At 45.0% G+C, this 17,736-nt stretch overlaps 1 protein-coding gene across 8 annotated transcripts in view; it reads left to right on the plus strand.

Moving 5' to 3' along the window:
- Window positions 1-17,736, plus strand: part of LOC106576161 (DENN domain-containing protein 5B) — a 108,320-nt gene that overhangs the window by 67,519 nt on the left and 23,065 nt on the right. For all 8 annotated transcript variants that reach the window (XM_082963869.1, XM_045699785.2, XM_014153118.3 and 5 more), the window contains 4 exons: window positions 1,638-1,747; window positions 5,500-6,184; window positions 12,563-12,750; window positions 15,318-15,893. In XM_082963869.1, the coding sequence (XP_082819995.1) occupies window positions 1,638-1,747; window positions 5,500-6,184; window positions 12,563-12,750; window positions 15,318-15,893 (1,559 nt within the window). The remainder of the gene's footprint in view (window positions 1-1,637; window positions 1,748-5,499; window positions 6,185-12,562; window positions 12,751-15,317; window positions 15,894-17,736) is intronic.

Below are 17,736 nucleotides of genomic sequence, written 5' to 3' on the forward strand. Positions count from 1 at the left end.
ACTAAGCTAATGACCCAGTCCCAGCTGCTCCTTGCTCAGTGGACCTGTTGTAGTCAGTGCAGCTGTCTGACACATGAGTCAACATGGTCCTGCTTATACTCCATTAGACACGCTGCTGCTGCCCCATTAGATACAAACTGTTACTTGTGTAGCATTGTAGCTTTTAGCAGCCTAGCATCAAGACTGGGGCTTCATGATGATGTAGATGTGTTGTTCATTACACCTTGCTGTTTTCCACACGAGATTAGCAAAGTGAGGGGAACCAGAACAAGGAAGGCCGGCAGGGGGAAATATTTATTGTTTTGTGGGAGTGGGGAGGGGGGGAGTGGAGAGCTTCATTGCACAGGTGCTGACAGATAGGAATTCCACCTATGAGAGATCCCAGATTTTTTATTTTTTTATTTCACCTTTATTTAACCAGGTAGGCTAGTTGAGAACAAGTTCTCATTTACAACTGCGACCTGGCCAAGATAAAGTAAAGCAGTGCGACACAAACAACACCATTTACACATGGAATAAACAAACATACAGTCAATAATACAATAGAAAAGTCTATATACAGTGTGTGCAAATGAGGTAGGATAAGGGAGGTAAGGCAATAAATGGGCCATAGTGGAGATAATTACAATATAGCAATTAAACACTGGAGTGATAGATGTGCAGAAGATGAATGTGCAAATAGAGATACTGGGGTGCAAAATAAATAAAATGAATAACCGTATTGGGATGAGGTAGTTGGATGGGCTATTTACAGATGGGCTATGTGCAGTGATCTGTGAGCTACTCTGACAGCTGGTTCTTAAAGTTAGTGAGGGAGATATGAGTCTCCAGCTTCAGTGATTTTTGCAGTTCGTTCCAGTCATTGGCAGCAGAGAACTGGAAGGAAAGGCGGCCAAAGGAGGAATTGGCTTTGGGGGTGACCAGTGAAATATACCTGCTGGAGTGCGTGCTACGGGTGGGTGCTACTATGGTGACCAGTGTGCTGAGATAAGGCGGGGCTTTACCTAGCAAAGACTTATAGATGACCTGGAGCCAGTTGGTTTGGCGACGAATATGAAGTGAGGGCTAGCCAACGAGAGCATACAGGTCGCAGTGGTGGGTCGTATACAGGGCTTTGATGCCAAAACGGATGGCACTGTGATAGACTGCATCCAATTTGCTGAGTAGAGTGTTGGAGGCTATTTTGTAAATGACATTGCCGAAGTCAAGGATCGGTAGGATAGTCAGTTTTACGAGGGTAAGTTTGGCAGCATGAGTGAAGGATGCTTTGTTGCGAAATAGGATGCCGATTCTAGATTTAATTTTGGATTGGAGATGCTTAATGTGAGTCTGGAAGGAGAGTTTACAGTCTAACCAGACACCTAGGTATTTGTAGTTGTCCACATATTCTAAGTCAGAACCATCCAGAGTAGTGATGCTGGACGGGCGGGCAGAATGCTGTGCAACATACAGCTGTGCTCATTCTTGTTTTCTTCCTTCTATTCCCTTATGCCAATCTTTGATCCCCCTCTTATGCACACTCACACACACACACTTTGACATGCACCAATATCTTTAGTTGGATGTCAACTTGGTTGTCCAGGTAAACCTCTCAACTGGGCCAGAGACTTGACCTCTTTCTTTCTCTCCCTTTCTAGGGGAGAACTTTGAGCAGAGCCCCTTGAAGAGGACGTTCAAGTCTAAAGTCCTGGCCCACTACCCTGAGAACGTGGAGTGGAACCCCTTCGACCAGGATGCTGTCAATATGGTGGGTGAACCATCGCTGAGTTCTGAGCCAAACTGAGTGGTGGATGGATGGATGGATGGATGGATGGATGGATGGCTGGATGGACCATGTTGAGGGGTGATCAGTTACATATAATCTGATTACAAAAAAAGTAACTTATCAGTTATGTTATCGGCAAAAAAATGTGTAATCAAATTACAGACACTTCTGGAAAAACTAGATGATCACTTATTGGATGACTTTGTAAGGATGTTTGTGGAAAAAATACATTATGACACCTTTCTGTTTTCTCAGTGACATTCAATTCAGCATTGAAAACCAGGACAAGTTTACATTTGTTCCACATGAGCAAGTCTGACCACAAGTCAGAGACCACTATGATGACACTCCAAATGCGTTTGATGTATCCTTCTTGTCTTCATTTAATGCCTATTAAGGGGAAAGTAATCCAAAACTAAGTGAAAGTAATCCGATTACATTACCGAGGTTGGGTAAACCAAAACTTACTTATTACAATTTTGGACAGGTAACTAGTAAGCGATTACATTTAGAAAGTAACCTTAACCCTGAATGAGGGGAATAGGAGGACAATAAACAGGCTCTATTCAATCTAATGAGTAGGCAGCAGGGAACCAAACTGGGTTGGGGGAAGGAATGGATGGAGGGAACAGAAGGACGATTAACGGGGGCTATTGACTCTAACAATACCCCAACTAGGCATTGAAAGGCCTTTTAGATCATATACAGTGGAAAGGAAGGGCATGCTAGGATTATTCCAACCAATGCTTTAGGAAACCACACACACACACACACACCATTGGAGCAGAGAGGCCCAGGATTAAGACACAATGTGGTGCCTTCTCTCTAGGGTATCCTGGGTAATGGGGCGAAGGCACCAAATCCCCTCTGTCTCTATGGATTTACCCAGAGGGTTTTGTAGGCTGCGCTAAACGGACTGTGGCTGCTTTGCTGCAGTTTGGGTTTAGATTGAGTTTTCTTGGTGTTGACGGGACAAGGGGAGGGGAAGCGTGCCAGGGTGGAAGGTTACGTTAGGGGAGGGAATATCTGATAAGACAAAGCTTTATATTGTCAAATATCTGCATTCATGAGAAAAAGGGAAAAGTTAAGATGGTGATGATGAAATTGTATTTGTGCTTTATAGCTTTTTATAAATTTGGTGGTTTGAGCCATGGTATATCAGACCGTATACCACAGGCATGACAAAACAGTTATTTTTTACTGTTCTAATTACGTTGGTAATCAGTTTATAGTAGCAATAAGACTCCTCGGGGGTTTGTGATAGATGGCCAATATAACCCAAACACTGCAGGAGATGACCATCCAGAAGACTACATTAAACATGTTTTGAATCACTGAAGACCTGTCATGGAAGAGACTGCTAAAGGTCCCGCTGACCTGTCACTCAATGATCTGGTCCACTGAAGTGTATGTGGCTGAGGGATCGTGTGTGTGTGTGTGTGTGTGTGTGTGTGTGTGTGTGTGTGTGTGTGTGTGTGTTTTCCTAGCCCAGCATATTGAGCCACAGTAGAGTTAGCTAACATTGATACCTGTCCCTCAAGTCCCTATAGAGGAGGCCCTGGAAGCGTTTGGTGTCGGCTGACCGTTGCCTCTCGTGATGCAAGGTCACTATTTTTCCGTTGGCCATTACATCACACACTGGCGTCAGAACCGCTGAATTATTCACATCGGGTTCTCAGTTTACGTCGGCATGGAAACGATGGCCCATTGTGCGGTGTGTTCCAGGTCTGAAATGGAACACCAATGCAGTGCAGCTATGAAGGCTCCAATGGCAGAACCATTATGAATCTTAGCCCTCTCCCTGCTTGCCTCAACCCCATTCATTTCTATGTACACTATCGCCATCCCACTCACCATCCATATCCCCTTTCCCACTCTCCATTTCCCTCCTCTCTCATCTCTACTCTCCCTACTCATAGGGTGACCTTAGTGTAATCACACTTCCTGCCCCTGTGGGCCTGGCAACAAAGCCGTTCTGATGATTGCTTTTCATATCCCAATCCTTTTCTCATAAATCCCTCCCTCGATTATTATAACTTTCTTTCTCTCCCTCTCAATCTCTCTCTGTGTCTGTCTGTCTCTGTCTGTTGGCACTGATTTAGATTTTCTTGTTAATTGGACCCTGAGTCAGAAGGTGTGTGTGTGTGTGTGAGAATAAGGAGAGCTGTGTGTGTGTGAGAGATAGTGCCCGAGGATATGCATGAGTGAGGGAGTATGAATGTGTATGTGCTTCAGTTTGTTGAGCTTATTGCTCCATAATCATCAGTGCGTCACTCACCCGGAACCCCCACAATTCCCGTGTCCGTGCCGGAATAAGGGGATTGTTTAACAGATGGGAACATTACCTGGGATTATCCAAGAGTACTGTGAAATGTTCTGCGAGGAATTCTGAAATGTCTATCTGAAGTAATTTTGAGCATAACAGAGCTAAGGCCCAGGTTGATGGCCCCAGACACAGTTACAGGGGGGGGGGCATCAGACACAGTTACAGGGGGGGGGGCATCAGACACAGTTACAGGGGGGGGGGGCCATCAGACACAGTTACAGGGGGGGGGCCATCAGACACAGTTACGGGGGGGGGGGGCATCAGACACAGTTACAGGGGGGCCATCAGACACAGTTACAGGGGGGCTTTTTTGGCCTGGAGCCTTTACTGTAAACAGTCAACTGTTTCTGCTCCCTTTTGTTAGAACAGGAAGAGTTTTGAGGGAGACTTCAATGGAAGTGTGTCAATGGGATTAGATGAAGCCGCTGTGCTACGTAGTCACTTGTGTATATGTATGCAACATGTCAGACAGTGTTGAGTTGTTGATACTGTATAATGTGTTTCAGAGCAGTGTTGGTTTAGGCAAATATTCTCCAACATGCATGCAGAGTTGTACTGATTTTGATTGCCGGTTTTGATCCCCAGTTTCAACCGGCAGTAGGTCGAAAATGTGCAGGTTAAGACGACAAATCTGGGACCAGCTCCATTGCTCATTAGCACAGATGGCCCCATTGTTGCAAAGGGATATTAGAATCCCGTTGTCTTATCCTTATCTTCAACGTAGGTTTGAACTCACTCCCTCTCTTCCAGGGAGGAATATTTTCTCCTTGATCCATATGGTTTCATGATATTTCTTGGGATAAGAAGGATTTGATTTGGAAGCGTATAGAATCTCATTTCTGGGGAGAAAATGCAGCATTTCGGATGTTTTTCATTTGCCTCTCGGTTTCCACACAGAACAGACAGATTGAGGTAGTGTGGGAGTGATTTATCTTGTCAGTAGTGATCAGTTGAAACCATAATTCCCTCACCACTTTTATAATCCATTCCAAACAGAACATTGGCCAACTACAGGCCTGTTTATCTGTGTTAGCGACAGGGGTTAATGTGTGTGTGTGTGTGTGATGATTAATTTTGTGCTCAGCTCTGCAAATCAACATAATGGAGATAATCAACCTTATTTTATTTCATGCTGGCTGCTATGTTGCTGACTGGTCTGCTATCAAAGCAGATTATGTTGACTTGATTAGGGTCGCGACGCACACACACACACACACACACACACACACACACACACACACACACACATTCAAAATGCAGATGTACACACACCAACACATTCTGGTACATGCAGTCTCAGTCGTTTCTGATGTAAGGCCTCTGCATTGATTCTGTCAACTATCTCAATTATTAATACCACATTAATAATCGTCATTATTATTGTCCCTCTCCCCCTCTCTCTCCGTAGCTCTGTATGCCCAAAGGCCTGTCGTTCAGGACACAGGCAGACAGCCGCGAGCCCCAGTTCCACTCCTTCCTGATCACGCGGGAGGACGGCTCTCGCACTTACGGCTTCGTCCACACCTTCTACGAGGAGGTGACGTCGCCTCAGATCTGCTCGGCCATGCAGACCCTCTACCAGATGCACCAGGCCGAGAACCCTTCCTCCGCCACCCCCTCCTCCTCTTCCTCCTCTTCCTCCAGTATGGACTCTCTGGCTAGCAGCCTCGACGAAGCAGATTCTCCATCTTCATCCTCGTGCCGGTCGGCGGCGTGCGGCGGCTACGACGCGTCGCGGGACACGCTCTACGTCTCCAAGGCGTTGTGTCTGATCACGCCCATGCCCTTCATGCACGCCTGCCGCCGTTTCCTGTCCCAGGTGCACCGGGCCGTCGCAGCCGCCGCGCCCCCGCCCCTCCCCCTGGAGAGCTACGTGCACAACATCCTGTACGAGGTGCCCCTGCCCCCTCCGGGGCGCTCGCTGAAGTTCCACGGGGTGTACGAGCCCATCGTGTGTCAGCGTCCTGGGCCTGGGGAGCTGCCTCTGGCTGACTTCCCTCTGGGCCAGACCTTCACTCTGCTGGGGGTAGAGAACCTGGTGCAGCTGTTCAACTGTACCCTGCTGGAGATGCAGATTCTGCTCTACTCACAGGGTAAGGGGTGCTTATTACACACACACACACCACACACACACACACACACACACACACACACACACTCCTCTCTGCCTCTACATTCGTTGGCAGCAGGTTGTTGAGTGGGAGTTGCTTCTCCAGCCAGGTGGTATGGTGATGACAGATACCAGGTTGGGGGATGGTTGGATAAGTCATTCCTCCCTATTCCTCAACACATCCCCCTCAGCTGGAGCCAATGGAACATAACCGGCTGGGGTGTAATCTGTGGTCCAGGCCTGTCCTTGACTCCCTGGCCCAAATTAGTTTAGGATTAGACTACTGTAATCTGGGTGGGGTAGAGAGCTGTTCATCTCCCTGGGACTGGAGCTATGCGGGTTGACTGACTGGACAGCAGCAGGGTAGTGGCTGGGATTAGGAAGCGTGGTCAGTCAAAGGGCCAACGACCAGACAGACTGTGGTCTGTAGACGTCAGGCCAAGACTGACTGTATCTGCCATAGACTTCACTGTAGATTACAGTAGACTCAACTACAGGATGCTGTTATCTGATTGTCTTAAGACTGTTGCAGACAAAGAGACATTGTGAGAGCTTCTTGTGTGTTGAATGTTTGATTGGGTGGTTCTGGTCCACTGACGTCCTTTGGAGTGGAAAGTAGTCTCACCTAATGAATGAATGGGTTGTGAGTTTCCATTAAGTGGTTCTTGTTTTGTTTTAGAGTTGGTTGGAGTTTAATGTCTCTAATGTAATGATCTGTAATGCATGGGAGTTCATTAGTTGAGTTGATGGCAGTCAAATAAAGAGACTCCTCCACTGTTACTAGCACCATTCCATTTCTGTCTGCTTGAGAGAAAACGACAGACGGGCCTCTCCCTCCTCCTACCACTCATCTTCATCCACCCCTTCGCTCCCATCCATCCTCACTCATCTATCCTTTGAGAAATGATCTTCCATGTTTAATTTATCAAACCAACTGTCAGAGGGAATCGCTCCTGAAACAAAATAATTAAAAACCAATTTTTCCGAATGAAAAACATTTCAAGAACATTTTAACGTTCCTCATTTTTCACGGCGAAGCGTTGGCGGCATCCCATTTAGCTCCTACCCTGCGACGCGGCTGCTAAAAGGCATTCTAATTTCTCTATAATAAAAACACTGTGCTTGATTTGCCTGGAGGCAATTTGATGGAATGGTTGATGCACGGAAACTGCATCTATAAAATGTTCTGTGGATGGGTCCCAATGCACCCTATTCCCTATATTGTGGACTACCTTTGACCAGGGTACATTGGGCTCTGGTCAAAACTAGTGCACAATATTGTGAATAGGATGCAGTATGTGTGTTAATATGACAAGTTTGGCCATATGTCCTCATTGTCTTATATGATCCATCAACAACCAATGAAATCACAACAGATGGAACCTGCCCAGTGCCTACCATGATCCTCGCTCACTCATTGGCCGAGACACGGGAAGGAAGTGACAAGCAGGCGTTTAGTCTAATCCTGCAGCTCTGTGGAGCGTGAGGGTCTGAGATGTAATTAATAAGATGATTAATCAGTCATTTATATTTTAGTCATTCCAGGAGCACAGTTTTAGAGCAAAATTTTGAGGCCTCTTCTTGGCGGTGTAGAGAGACTTTGCCATTTTTAAGCAAATTTCCTACAGGTCTAAACATTTCTCCATGGAGCTTAGCATTTTGACATGCAGTTGAGAGAAAGGTTGCTGTTTTTAAAGCTATTTTAAAGCTCAATTCTAACTGACTTTTATTTTGGTGATCGTTAGTTCTCAAAGATTATAGAATAAAAAATATATAGTTCCAATATTTCCTAAACATACATTATATCTGGTTTAAGTTGACACTGAAAGCGCTTTTCCATCCCGAGCTTTAGGCGACCAGAAAAAAACGCTTAGGCGGCCTGCCCAAGGATTTCAATAGCAGAAAATTCCCTGCATTCATCCAGAGAGACTTAGTCAGTCAGAGCGCGCAATAAGGTGGTTGATCAAAAGCATACTGTTAGTATGAAAATGAGCGGACCTGGTTTCTGTTGTTAACTTCTTGGGGCTATGTGGGACGCTAGCGTGCCACCCGTGGTGCACCCTATCAACAGCAGGTGCATTTCAAGAGCGGCAAATTTGAAACCAAATAAATGTCAAAATTCAAATTTTTCAAACATACAACTATCTTACACCCTTTGAAAGATAAACATCTCCTTAATCTAACCACGTTGTCCGATTTCAAAAAGGTTTTACGGCGAAAGCATAAAGTTAGATTATGTACATTGACAATAGCTGTGTGTAATGTTTTGTCAATTCAAAGACAGGCGTCACCAAACCATAAAACCAGCTAAAATGATGCACTAACCTTTTACAATCTCCATCAGATGACACTCCTAGGACATTATGTTAGACAATTTTTAGTTCTATCAAGTTCATATTTATATCCAAAAACAGCGTTTTACTATGGCATTGATGTTGAGGAAATCGTTTCCCTCCAATAACCGGCAGTCAAGTCAGCACCACAAATTAAATAATTAAAATTAGAAAACATTGGTAAAATATTATATTGTCATTTAAAGAATTATAGATTTACATCTCTTGAACGCAATCAACTTGCCAGATTTAAAAATAACCTTACTGGAAAATCACACTTTGCAATAATCTGAGCACTGCGCCCAGAAAAATATGCTTTGCTATACAGACAAACGGCCATGTTGGAGAGATCTAAAATCGAAAATACTATGTAAATAATCCATTACCTTTGATTCTCTTCATCAGATGTCACTTCCAGGAATCCCAGGTCCATAACGAATGTAGTTTTGTTCAAAAAAGCTCATCATTTATATCCAAAAAGCTCCGTGTTGTTAGCACATGATCTAAGCCAGCCGGACTTCTCGTCATGAACGAGGGGAAAAAATATATTTACGTTCGTTCAAACATGTCAAACGTTGTATAGCATAAATCATTAGTGCCTTTTTTAACCAGAACATGAATAATATTCAAGGTGGACGAATGCATTCTCTTTTATAACGTATTGGAACGAGGGTACCTAACATGAACTCGCGCGCCAGAGTCTAATTGGCCATCACCGTTCCATGGCTCTTGTTCGGTCAGATCTCACAGTAAAAGACTCAAAACACTTTGTAAAGGCTGGTGACATCTAGTGGAAGCAATAGGAAGTGCCAAAACATTAATCAACCCCTGTGTGTTTCAATGGCATAGGCTTAAAGGTCATTCAACACATCAGGTATCCACTTCCTGTCAGAAAATGTCTCAGGGTTTTGCCTGCCAAATGAGTTCTGTTATACTCACAGACACCATTCAAACAGTTTTAGAAACTTTAGGGTGTTTTCTATCCATATATAATAAGTATATGCATATTCTAGTTACTGGGTAGGATTAGTAACCAGATTAAATCGGGTACGTTTTTTTATCCAGCCGTGAAAATACTGCCCCCTAGCCCCAACAGGTTAACCATTGTTGGCTTGTCTCTTCCCTTCTGAGACTGTGTGATAGGGACCAGTCCCAATGACAGTTTCACTATGAGTTGCCTCATGTCATGTGTTCAGCCTTGAAACACAGATGCCGATCTTTGTCTCTTCCGTTCGCATTTTCCACTTGGCCTCCGCAGCGTTGTGGTCAACTGTATCTGTATTGGTCGTTTGCAGATGATGACAATTCAATGCATTCCCCTACTTATCAAGCAATAACATACAATATTTGACACAACACCCTCCATTGGAAAGCAGTATTGGAGGGTGTTGTGAAAGTTTAATGGCCCTGTGAAATAGAGTTGAACATTCTCGCATAATCTCTGCCTGAAATAACCCCCCCATGTAGTTCAGCTGAGGTCAACATCGGACAGAGAAAATAATATTATTCCCCCATGAGCCTTTGCAGGGTGCTTTTGATGTTTTTCGTGTTGGGGAAAACTGGAGTCTCACATCTGTGACGGGTTGAATATTAAATTTGGAAGAGCTGGTGTCAAATCAGCAAGGATTATGTATTAATGAAGTCTGTCGAGACGCAGAGTATTCATATTCATGTAGGGGCTAAACTTATCTTCACATAATATGATCATAACAGTGGATGAGAGAGGAAGGAAAGTAGGGATAGAGTTGCTGAGACACGAGTAAAGTACTGTGACTCATCCTTTAATGAGAATCACTCTATCTTTCTCTGCATCACAGAGCAGGCTGTGTCAAGTTAAAACCCTCAACATGCAGAGGCTTGTGAGAGTATATTTGGTTATAAACTAGGTTATCCTCGGTTTTTTTCTCTTATGTTCCTTGTTGTGGTTCTATTGCTCTGTTCACACTGGTTTCCCGCAGGGAATGCCAAAAGGGCATGTTGGCAGCACTTTGAAGTAGTTACCGGTAAAATTATTGCAAGCCTTTCTTTGGTAGACTAGAAGCTGAAGGGCAAATTGGTGCATTTATGCAATATAAATACATGGGTATTAGTTTGCTGTGTAGTTTCCTTTATTTTATGCATTGCTTAAGTAAAGTCAAGTAAAAGTCCCAAGTTATCTGCAGCTCTTCTAGGTTTCCCCTCATACATAATTGAGTATTGCAGTTTGAGGGTTTGTCTTGTATACGGTCAGTGTGTTATTGTACGTGTGTGTGGGTGTGCAGTGCACCACAGATAAGCTAGAAAGTTTACTCAGCAACTCTCACACTCTCCTTTTAGTTCTGTCTTTCTCTCGGTTTCTCCCACTCTTTCTCACTCCGTCTCGCTCTTTCGCTACCACACTTTCTCTGTGTGTTGGTCTTCATCTCATTTTTCTGTCTCCCTTTTCTTATCTGGGATCCAATCATATAATGCGTTACTATGATCCTCAAACCACACTTTCACAGAGTCTCTACATGACCCTCGTTCTGCGTGTCCTGTGGTGCAAGTCTTTTATGAGGGTATTATTACTCCTATCTATCAGTTTTCTCCATAAATGTCCTGTAATTACGAGCCCCTACAGATACCCCTCTCCCTACACATACCCCTTTTCACACCGGACCCCCTCCTTCTCTCCATCATTACTAATCATCTCCATGGGAGGCAGGATGGCAGGTGGAGTAAGTTATTCCCCTGTTCAGATGTATAACATCATTACAATTCCAACTGCAACACCCCTGTTCTGTTCCTAATGACTGGTTTGTAGCCAGGCCTCAAAATTGAGGATTTGAGGCGCAGACAGTGGCTAATGGACACACACACAGGTGCTCCTGCAGTGCACACACACACACACACACACACACACACACTGATTAATGGCCAGGTCTGGTGTGCTCTCTGCACAGCGTTAGTGTGTTATTAGTATGATTAGTTGCTCGTGAGACCAAGAGGAGGAGATGCTAAAGTGGAGCTGTTTTCAGCTCTTTGAAAGAGCATCTGGATCCTTACAGCTACTCTGTCTAATACACAGTAACCGACCATTGGTTTCAGGAACAGAGAGAAGACGTCGCCAGTCTGGATCAATGCTCTGTATTGGAATATATTGTGTGTGCAGTGTATAGTCCAGTGTATTGTCCAATGCACTTAGCTGTCTTTCCCTGACCTGAGAGCTTATATGTGTATGGGGGGGGTGGGGGGGTCGATTTGGGAATAGAGAGAGGGTAAATTAGTGTTTGTACGTCCATCTGTGGGACACATGCGTTGGTCTGTGTGTATTTATGGCAAGATGGTCACTTGCAGACAGACTTTGAGGCAAGGTAGATGCACGCACACAGTCTCTCACACACAGTCTCCCACACACGCGCAATATAAAGATGCTAGGTCCCCTAGTTCTCTTGTAGAATGTAAATTGGCTAGGTCTTTGTTTTAATGCTTTGTCGACCTTGAAAAGTGTAATGCATTTTGAATGAAAGTACACAGAACCTGTGAGCCTGAGCAGCGGAGAGAGTGCGGGAGAGAGTGAAAGCGAGTGAGGGATGGAGAAAAGGGTAGAGGGAGAGGGGTTGCGTGGATAAATTGGTGTAGCCTGCCGTTGATTTATTATGGCGGTCAGTCAGGCTTACGGTCTGATCATTTTATTCATATCTGATGATGGAACTCCTGAACTCAATACCAAAGCCAGGGTGAGACCACTGGTCCTAATCTATAATCGGGAACAGGAGACATTGCGGGCCAACACACACACATGTACTGCACACACACACACACACACACACACACAGAGAGAATGGGGATTTAAATTGAATCCATCAAAACAGAATTTCTCTCATCCCATATTGCCCACAGATTCAATTTCGATCTGTTGATTTTAAAGTTATTCTCTGCTTCTTCTTCTCTCCTCCCTCTCTAACATCTCCCTTGTATTGCCCCTCCCCCCTCCACCTTTCTAATCACTCCATCCCTCCTTTTCCTCCACCTCTCCCCCCTCCTTCCCTCACCCTACCTCTCTCCAGACTACCAGCGGTTGATGACAGTTGCGGAGGGCATCACCACCCTGCTCTTCCCGTTCCAGTGGCAGCATGTCTACGTGCCCATCCTACCCGCCTCACTGCTGCACTTCCTGGATGCCCCCGTGCCCTACCTCATGGGCCTGCAGTCCAAAGAGGGCACCGACCGCTCCAAACTAGAGCTGCCGCAGGAGGTATGTGTCTGTATGTGAGACTGGGTCTGTTTGTTATTTGTAAGTGTGTGTCTCATGCAATAGGCAGTTACAGTAAGGGCTCATTGTTGCTGAATGCACACTGTCCAATGCCATCCAACCCTGACTCTCCACAAGGTGCCTCCCACGCACACAGACCGAATACCTGGCTCCTATTCAGACTGAGCGGGAAGTTGAAATGCAGCTTTCAGACTCTTATTGTAGAGGAACGTCTATTGAAAGTTTATTTTAGTCTATTGGAGATACTTCTATTGGTTTTATCACTTACAGCCCAATGTGTTTGCATAGACCCCTATTGTTCCTGTGTAGAAGGAACTCGAACTGATGTTTCTCTGGAAAGGCTCGAGCGACCTCCTCAGACAGTGAAAGTGATGGAACCCTCGGTGCACAGCATGTGTGTGTGGGGACAAGATAAGACTCCTAATGGTCTGGAACATCCCAAAGAGATTCCCAGCTTCAGGGCTCTCCCTCCTTCGCTCCCTCCCACTCCCACCGCTCATTAATCTGGCCCATTCCGTATGGATGCTAATTATCCGAGTCGGCGCAGCATCCGACGGCGTTCCCTGGTGCTGCTCCTGCCTCCTCCTCACAATCCAATTTTCTGCCCTTTTTGTGTTCCTCCGGATCCTCCCCTAAAGATCACACGGTGCCAAATGTTTTAATTTAGAAATATCTCTATTTCTGAATGATTCTTTGAAGTGAGGAGGATGACCTAGAAATGGAGGGATGAAAGACGGGCTGAAAGCAAATGGAAAGAAGGGAAGGATCATAGAGAGGAAGTAAAAGAGAGAGGATGTGAATGAATGAAATACTTGCCTTTTTGAACCCTGCCTCTGTAGAAAGAATGAATCTAATTTTCCATTTCAAATGGCAGAACGGTAATTCATCTCCTAATCATATTAGTCATGTTTGCATAGCAAATAGCAAACAAGTACATGCACATACATACACTCATGAATACCAACAGTTTAATATCAGTTTGTCCCTCTTGATCCTCCATCCTTTCTTTTTAATGCAAAAGAGGAACCAATGGCTTTTAACCTGAAACTAGGCCAAACATTGTGTGCCTGTACAATCACCCAGCGGGGTGCGTGCTCCATTTTCCGCATCTCGTAAATCAGACGGATGGCCTGCGGTCTTCTCCACTACCTAAATAAACCTCCGTTAAGCCAATCCACGTCAGGTCAGATCTGTGCACAGATGGCTGATGCAGCCCTCACAGAGCAATGCACATGAGTCAAACCTGGACCCAGAAATTCATGGAGAAGAAAATGTTGAGTTTTGAAATTCACATCTGGAACCTAGCAAATGCTGTTATAAAACTATTGTCAATTGGTGGTAAACCCAGCGTTTCAGATGCCAGACAGTAAATGCTAATGTCATGTATTCAGGTGTACAGTAACTCCTAGCCATCCTCTCACAGGGACAGTAGAGCCTGGAAGTATACGCTATAACACCGCATGTGTATACCGTTCAAAAGTGTGGGGTCACTTAGAAATGTCCTTGTTTTTGAAAGAAAAGCACATTTTTTTTGTCCATAAAAATAACATCAAATTGATCAGAAATACAGTGTAGACATTGTTAATGATGTAAATGAGTATTGTAGCTGGAAACGGCAGATTTTTTATGGAATATCTACATAGGCATACAGAGGCTTGTTATCAGCAACCATCACTCCTGTGTTCCAATGGCACGTTGTGTTAGCTAATTCAAGTTTATAATTTTAAAAGGCTAATTGATCATTAGAAAACCCTTTTGCAATTATGTTAGCACACTGCTGAAAACTGTTGTGCTGATTTAAAGAAGCAATAAAATTGGCCTTCTTTAGACTAGTTGAATATCTGGAACATCACCATTTGTGGGTTCGATTACAGGCTCAAAATGGCCAGAAACAAAGACCTTTCTTCTGAAACTCATCAGTCTATTATTGTTCTGAGGATGAAGGCTTCCATGTGAGAAATTGCCAAGAAACTGAAGATCTCGTACAACGCTGTGTACTACTCCCTTCACAGAACAGCGCAAACTGGCTCTAACCAGAATATAAAGAGGAGTGGGAGGCCCTGGTGCACAACTGAGCAAGAGGACAAGTACTTTAGTGTCTAGTTTGAGAAACAGATGCCTCACAAGTGCTCAACTGGCAGCTTCATTAAATGGTAACCGCAAAACACCAGCCTCAACGTCAACAGCAAAGAGCCGACTCCGGGATGCTTGCCTTCTCGGCAGAGGTCCTCTGTCCAGTGTCTGTGTCCTTTTGCCCATCTTAATCTTTTATTTTTATTGGCCAGTCTGAGATATGGCTTTTTCTATGCAACTCTACCTAGAAGGCCAGCATCCCTGAGTCACCTCTTTACTGTTGATGTTGAGACTGGTGTTTTGGGTTTAATACTGACAATCTCTTTATAGTGTCAATCACTTACCCAATACTCAATCTGTCCATGTCCTGTCCCCAACCCCAACACACCCCTCTGAGTATCTATTCATTGAACAATAGCTATGCTATAATTGTTGTATAAACTTCCATGTTATTCCAAACCTCTCTCTCCTAACAGGCTAACCTGTGCTTTGTGGACATTGACAACCACTGTATCGAGCTGCCTGAAGACTTCCCCCAGTTCCCTAACAAACCAGAGTTAATCCAGGAGCTCAGCGAAGTCCTCCTCCGCTACGGCATATCCCCAGTCGGGGGCGCTCCTCCAACCTCTGTCCCCACCTCCACCACCACCCCTGGGTCCGTCTCTACCCGTCACCCTGGTCTGAAGAGCCAACAGGCCCTGAGGGAGCTAGAGGACGATGGGAGGAATGGGAACCTAGGAGGGGAGCAGTTAGCCGTGTTGGAGCTTCTCCAAGGGAACGCTACTCTGGAAAGACTCCAGGCTCTGGCTAAGAGAACGGGGGTCCGTGTGGAAGCCCTGAGGGGGGTAGGGGGTGAGGGAGAGGCCCAGGGGGGGAGGACGGCAGTCGAAGAGGAGGAGCTGAGGAACGCTAAGCTGAATGTACAGCTGAGGGAGGTGTTCGCTAGCAGGTTTACCACGATGTTCGCGGACTATGAGGCCTTCGTCATCCAGAGCGCTCCGGACCTGGAGTCCTGGCTCACCAACCGAGAGCAGATGCACAACTTTGATAAGGTGAGATGGGTTGACACACACACACACACACACACACACACACACACACACACACACACACACACACACACACTGTTTACCTTTATGTAACGTGCTGTTTATTGAGGCCTGTGTTGTGTGATAGTAGAAGTCCACTGGAGCATTACCATGTTTGTGAGATGCTAGATTCAATTCTTTCCTGAAACCCGTCCACTATAAAAATATTCCACTTGATAAATAAGTCAGACGAACACAGCTGGAGCTGTTAAGACACGGTATCGGCAATAACAATGTTTGCATTTATAAAATCACTGGGGAAATACATTCATATCATCAAACAGCCAGATAACAGAGTTGGTTGGTGTGTGTTTATGCTACGTGCTGTGCACCCAGAGATGGGCAGTATTTCTGCTACATTTATTTGAAATATGTATTTCAGTTACTTCTTAGTATTTAGTCATTTGTATTACACTGGGCTGAACTGGACTCCAATGTACAATGCCTTCAGAAAGTATTCAGACCCCTTGACTTTTTCCATTTGGTTACGTTACAGCCTTATTCTAAAATGGATTAAGTAAATAAAAATTCTCAGCAATCTACACACAATACCCCATAATGATAATGTGAAAACGGGTGTATTAAAAATAAAAAAAAACTGAAATAGCTTAAGTATTCAGACCCTTTGCTATGAGACTCACAATTGAGCCCAGGTGCATCCTGTTTCCATTGTTCATCCTTGAGATATTTCTACAACTTGATTGGAGTCCACATTCAGTTAATTGGACATGATTTGGAAAGGCACACACCTGTCTATTTAAGGTCCGACAGTTGACAGTGCATGTCAGATAAAAACCAAGCCATGAGGTCGAAGGAATTGTCCGTAGAGACAGGATTGTGTTGAGGTACAGATCTGGAGAAGGGTACCAAAACAACTCTGCAGCATTGAAAGTCCCCAGGAACAAAGTGGCCTCATCATTCTTAAATGGAACCACCAAGACTCTCTTCCTAGAAATGGCCACCCGGCCAAACTGGGTAATCGGGGGAGAAGGGCCTTGGTCAGGGGTGTGACCAAGAACCCGATGGTCACTCTGACAGAGCTCCAGAGTTCCTCTGAGGATGGGAGAACCTTCCAGAAGGACAACCATCTTTGCAGCACTCCAGCAATCAGGCCAGACGGAAACCATTCCTCAGTTAAAGGCACATGACAGCCCGCTTAGAGATTTCCAAAAGGCACCTAAAGACACTGACCATGATAAACAATATTGGCCTGACTGCCAAGCGTCACGTCTGGAGCAAACCTGGTACCATACCTATGGTGAAGCTTGGTGGTGGCAGCATCCTGCTGTGGGGATTTTTTTCAGCGGCAGGGCCTGGGAGACTATTCAGGATCGAGGGAAGATGAACGGAGAAAAGTACAGAGATCCTTAATGAAAACCTGCACTAGAGCATTAAGGACCTCAGACTGGGGTGAAGGTTTACCTTCCAACAGGACAATGACCCTAAGCATACAGCCAATACAACGCAGGAGTGGCTTTAGGACAAGTCTCTGAATGTCCTTGAGTTTCCCAGCCAGAGCCCAGACTTGAACCCGATCTAACATCTCGGGAGAGACCTGAAAATAGCTGTGCAGCAACGCTCCCCATCCAACCTGACAGAGGTCTGTGGAGAAGAATGGGAGAGACTCTCCAAATACAGGTGTGCCAAGCTTGTAGCGTGATACGCCAGAATACTCGAGGCTGTCGTAGCTGCCAAAGGTGCTTCAAAGTACTGAGTGAACGGTCAGAATACTTATGTCAATGTCATTTCAGTTTTGTATGAATTTTATTAGCAAAAATCTCTACCCTGTTTTTACTTTGTCATTATG

The sequence above is a fragment of the Salmo salar genome, chromosome 17 (assembly GCF_965601325.2).
Source record: "Salmo salar chromosome 17, fSalSal1, whole genome shotgun sequence".
In the NCBI taxonomy this organism is placed as follows: domain Eukaryota; kingdom Metazoa; phylum Chordata; class Actinopteri; order Salmoniformes; family Salmonidae; genus Salmo; species Salmo salar.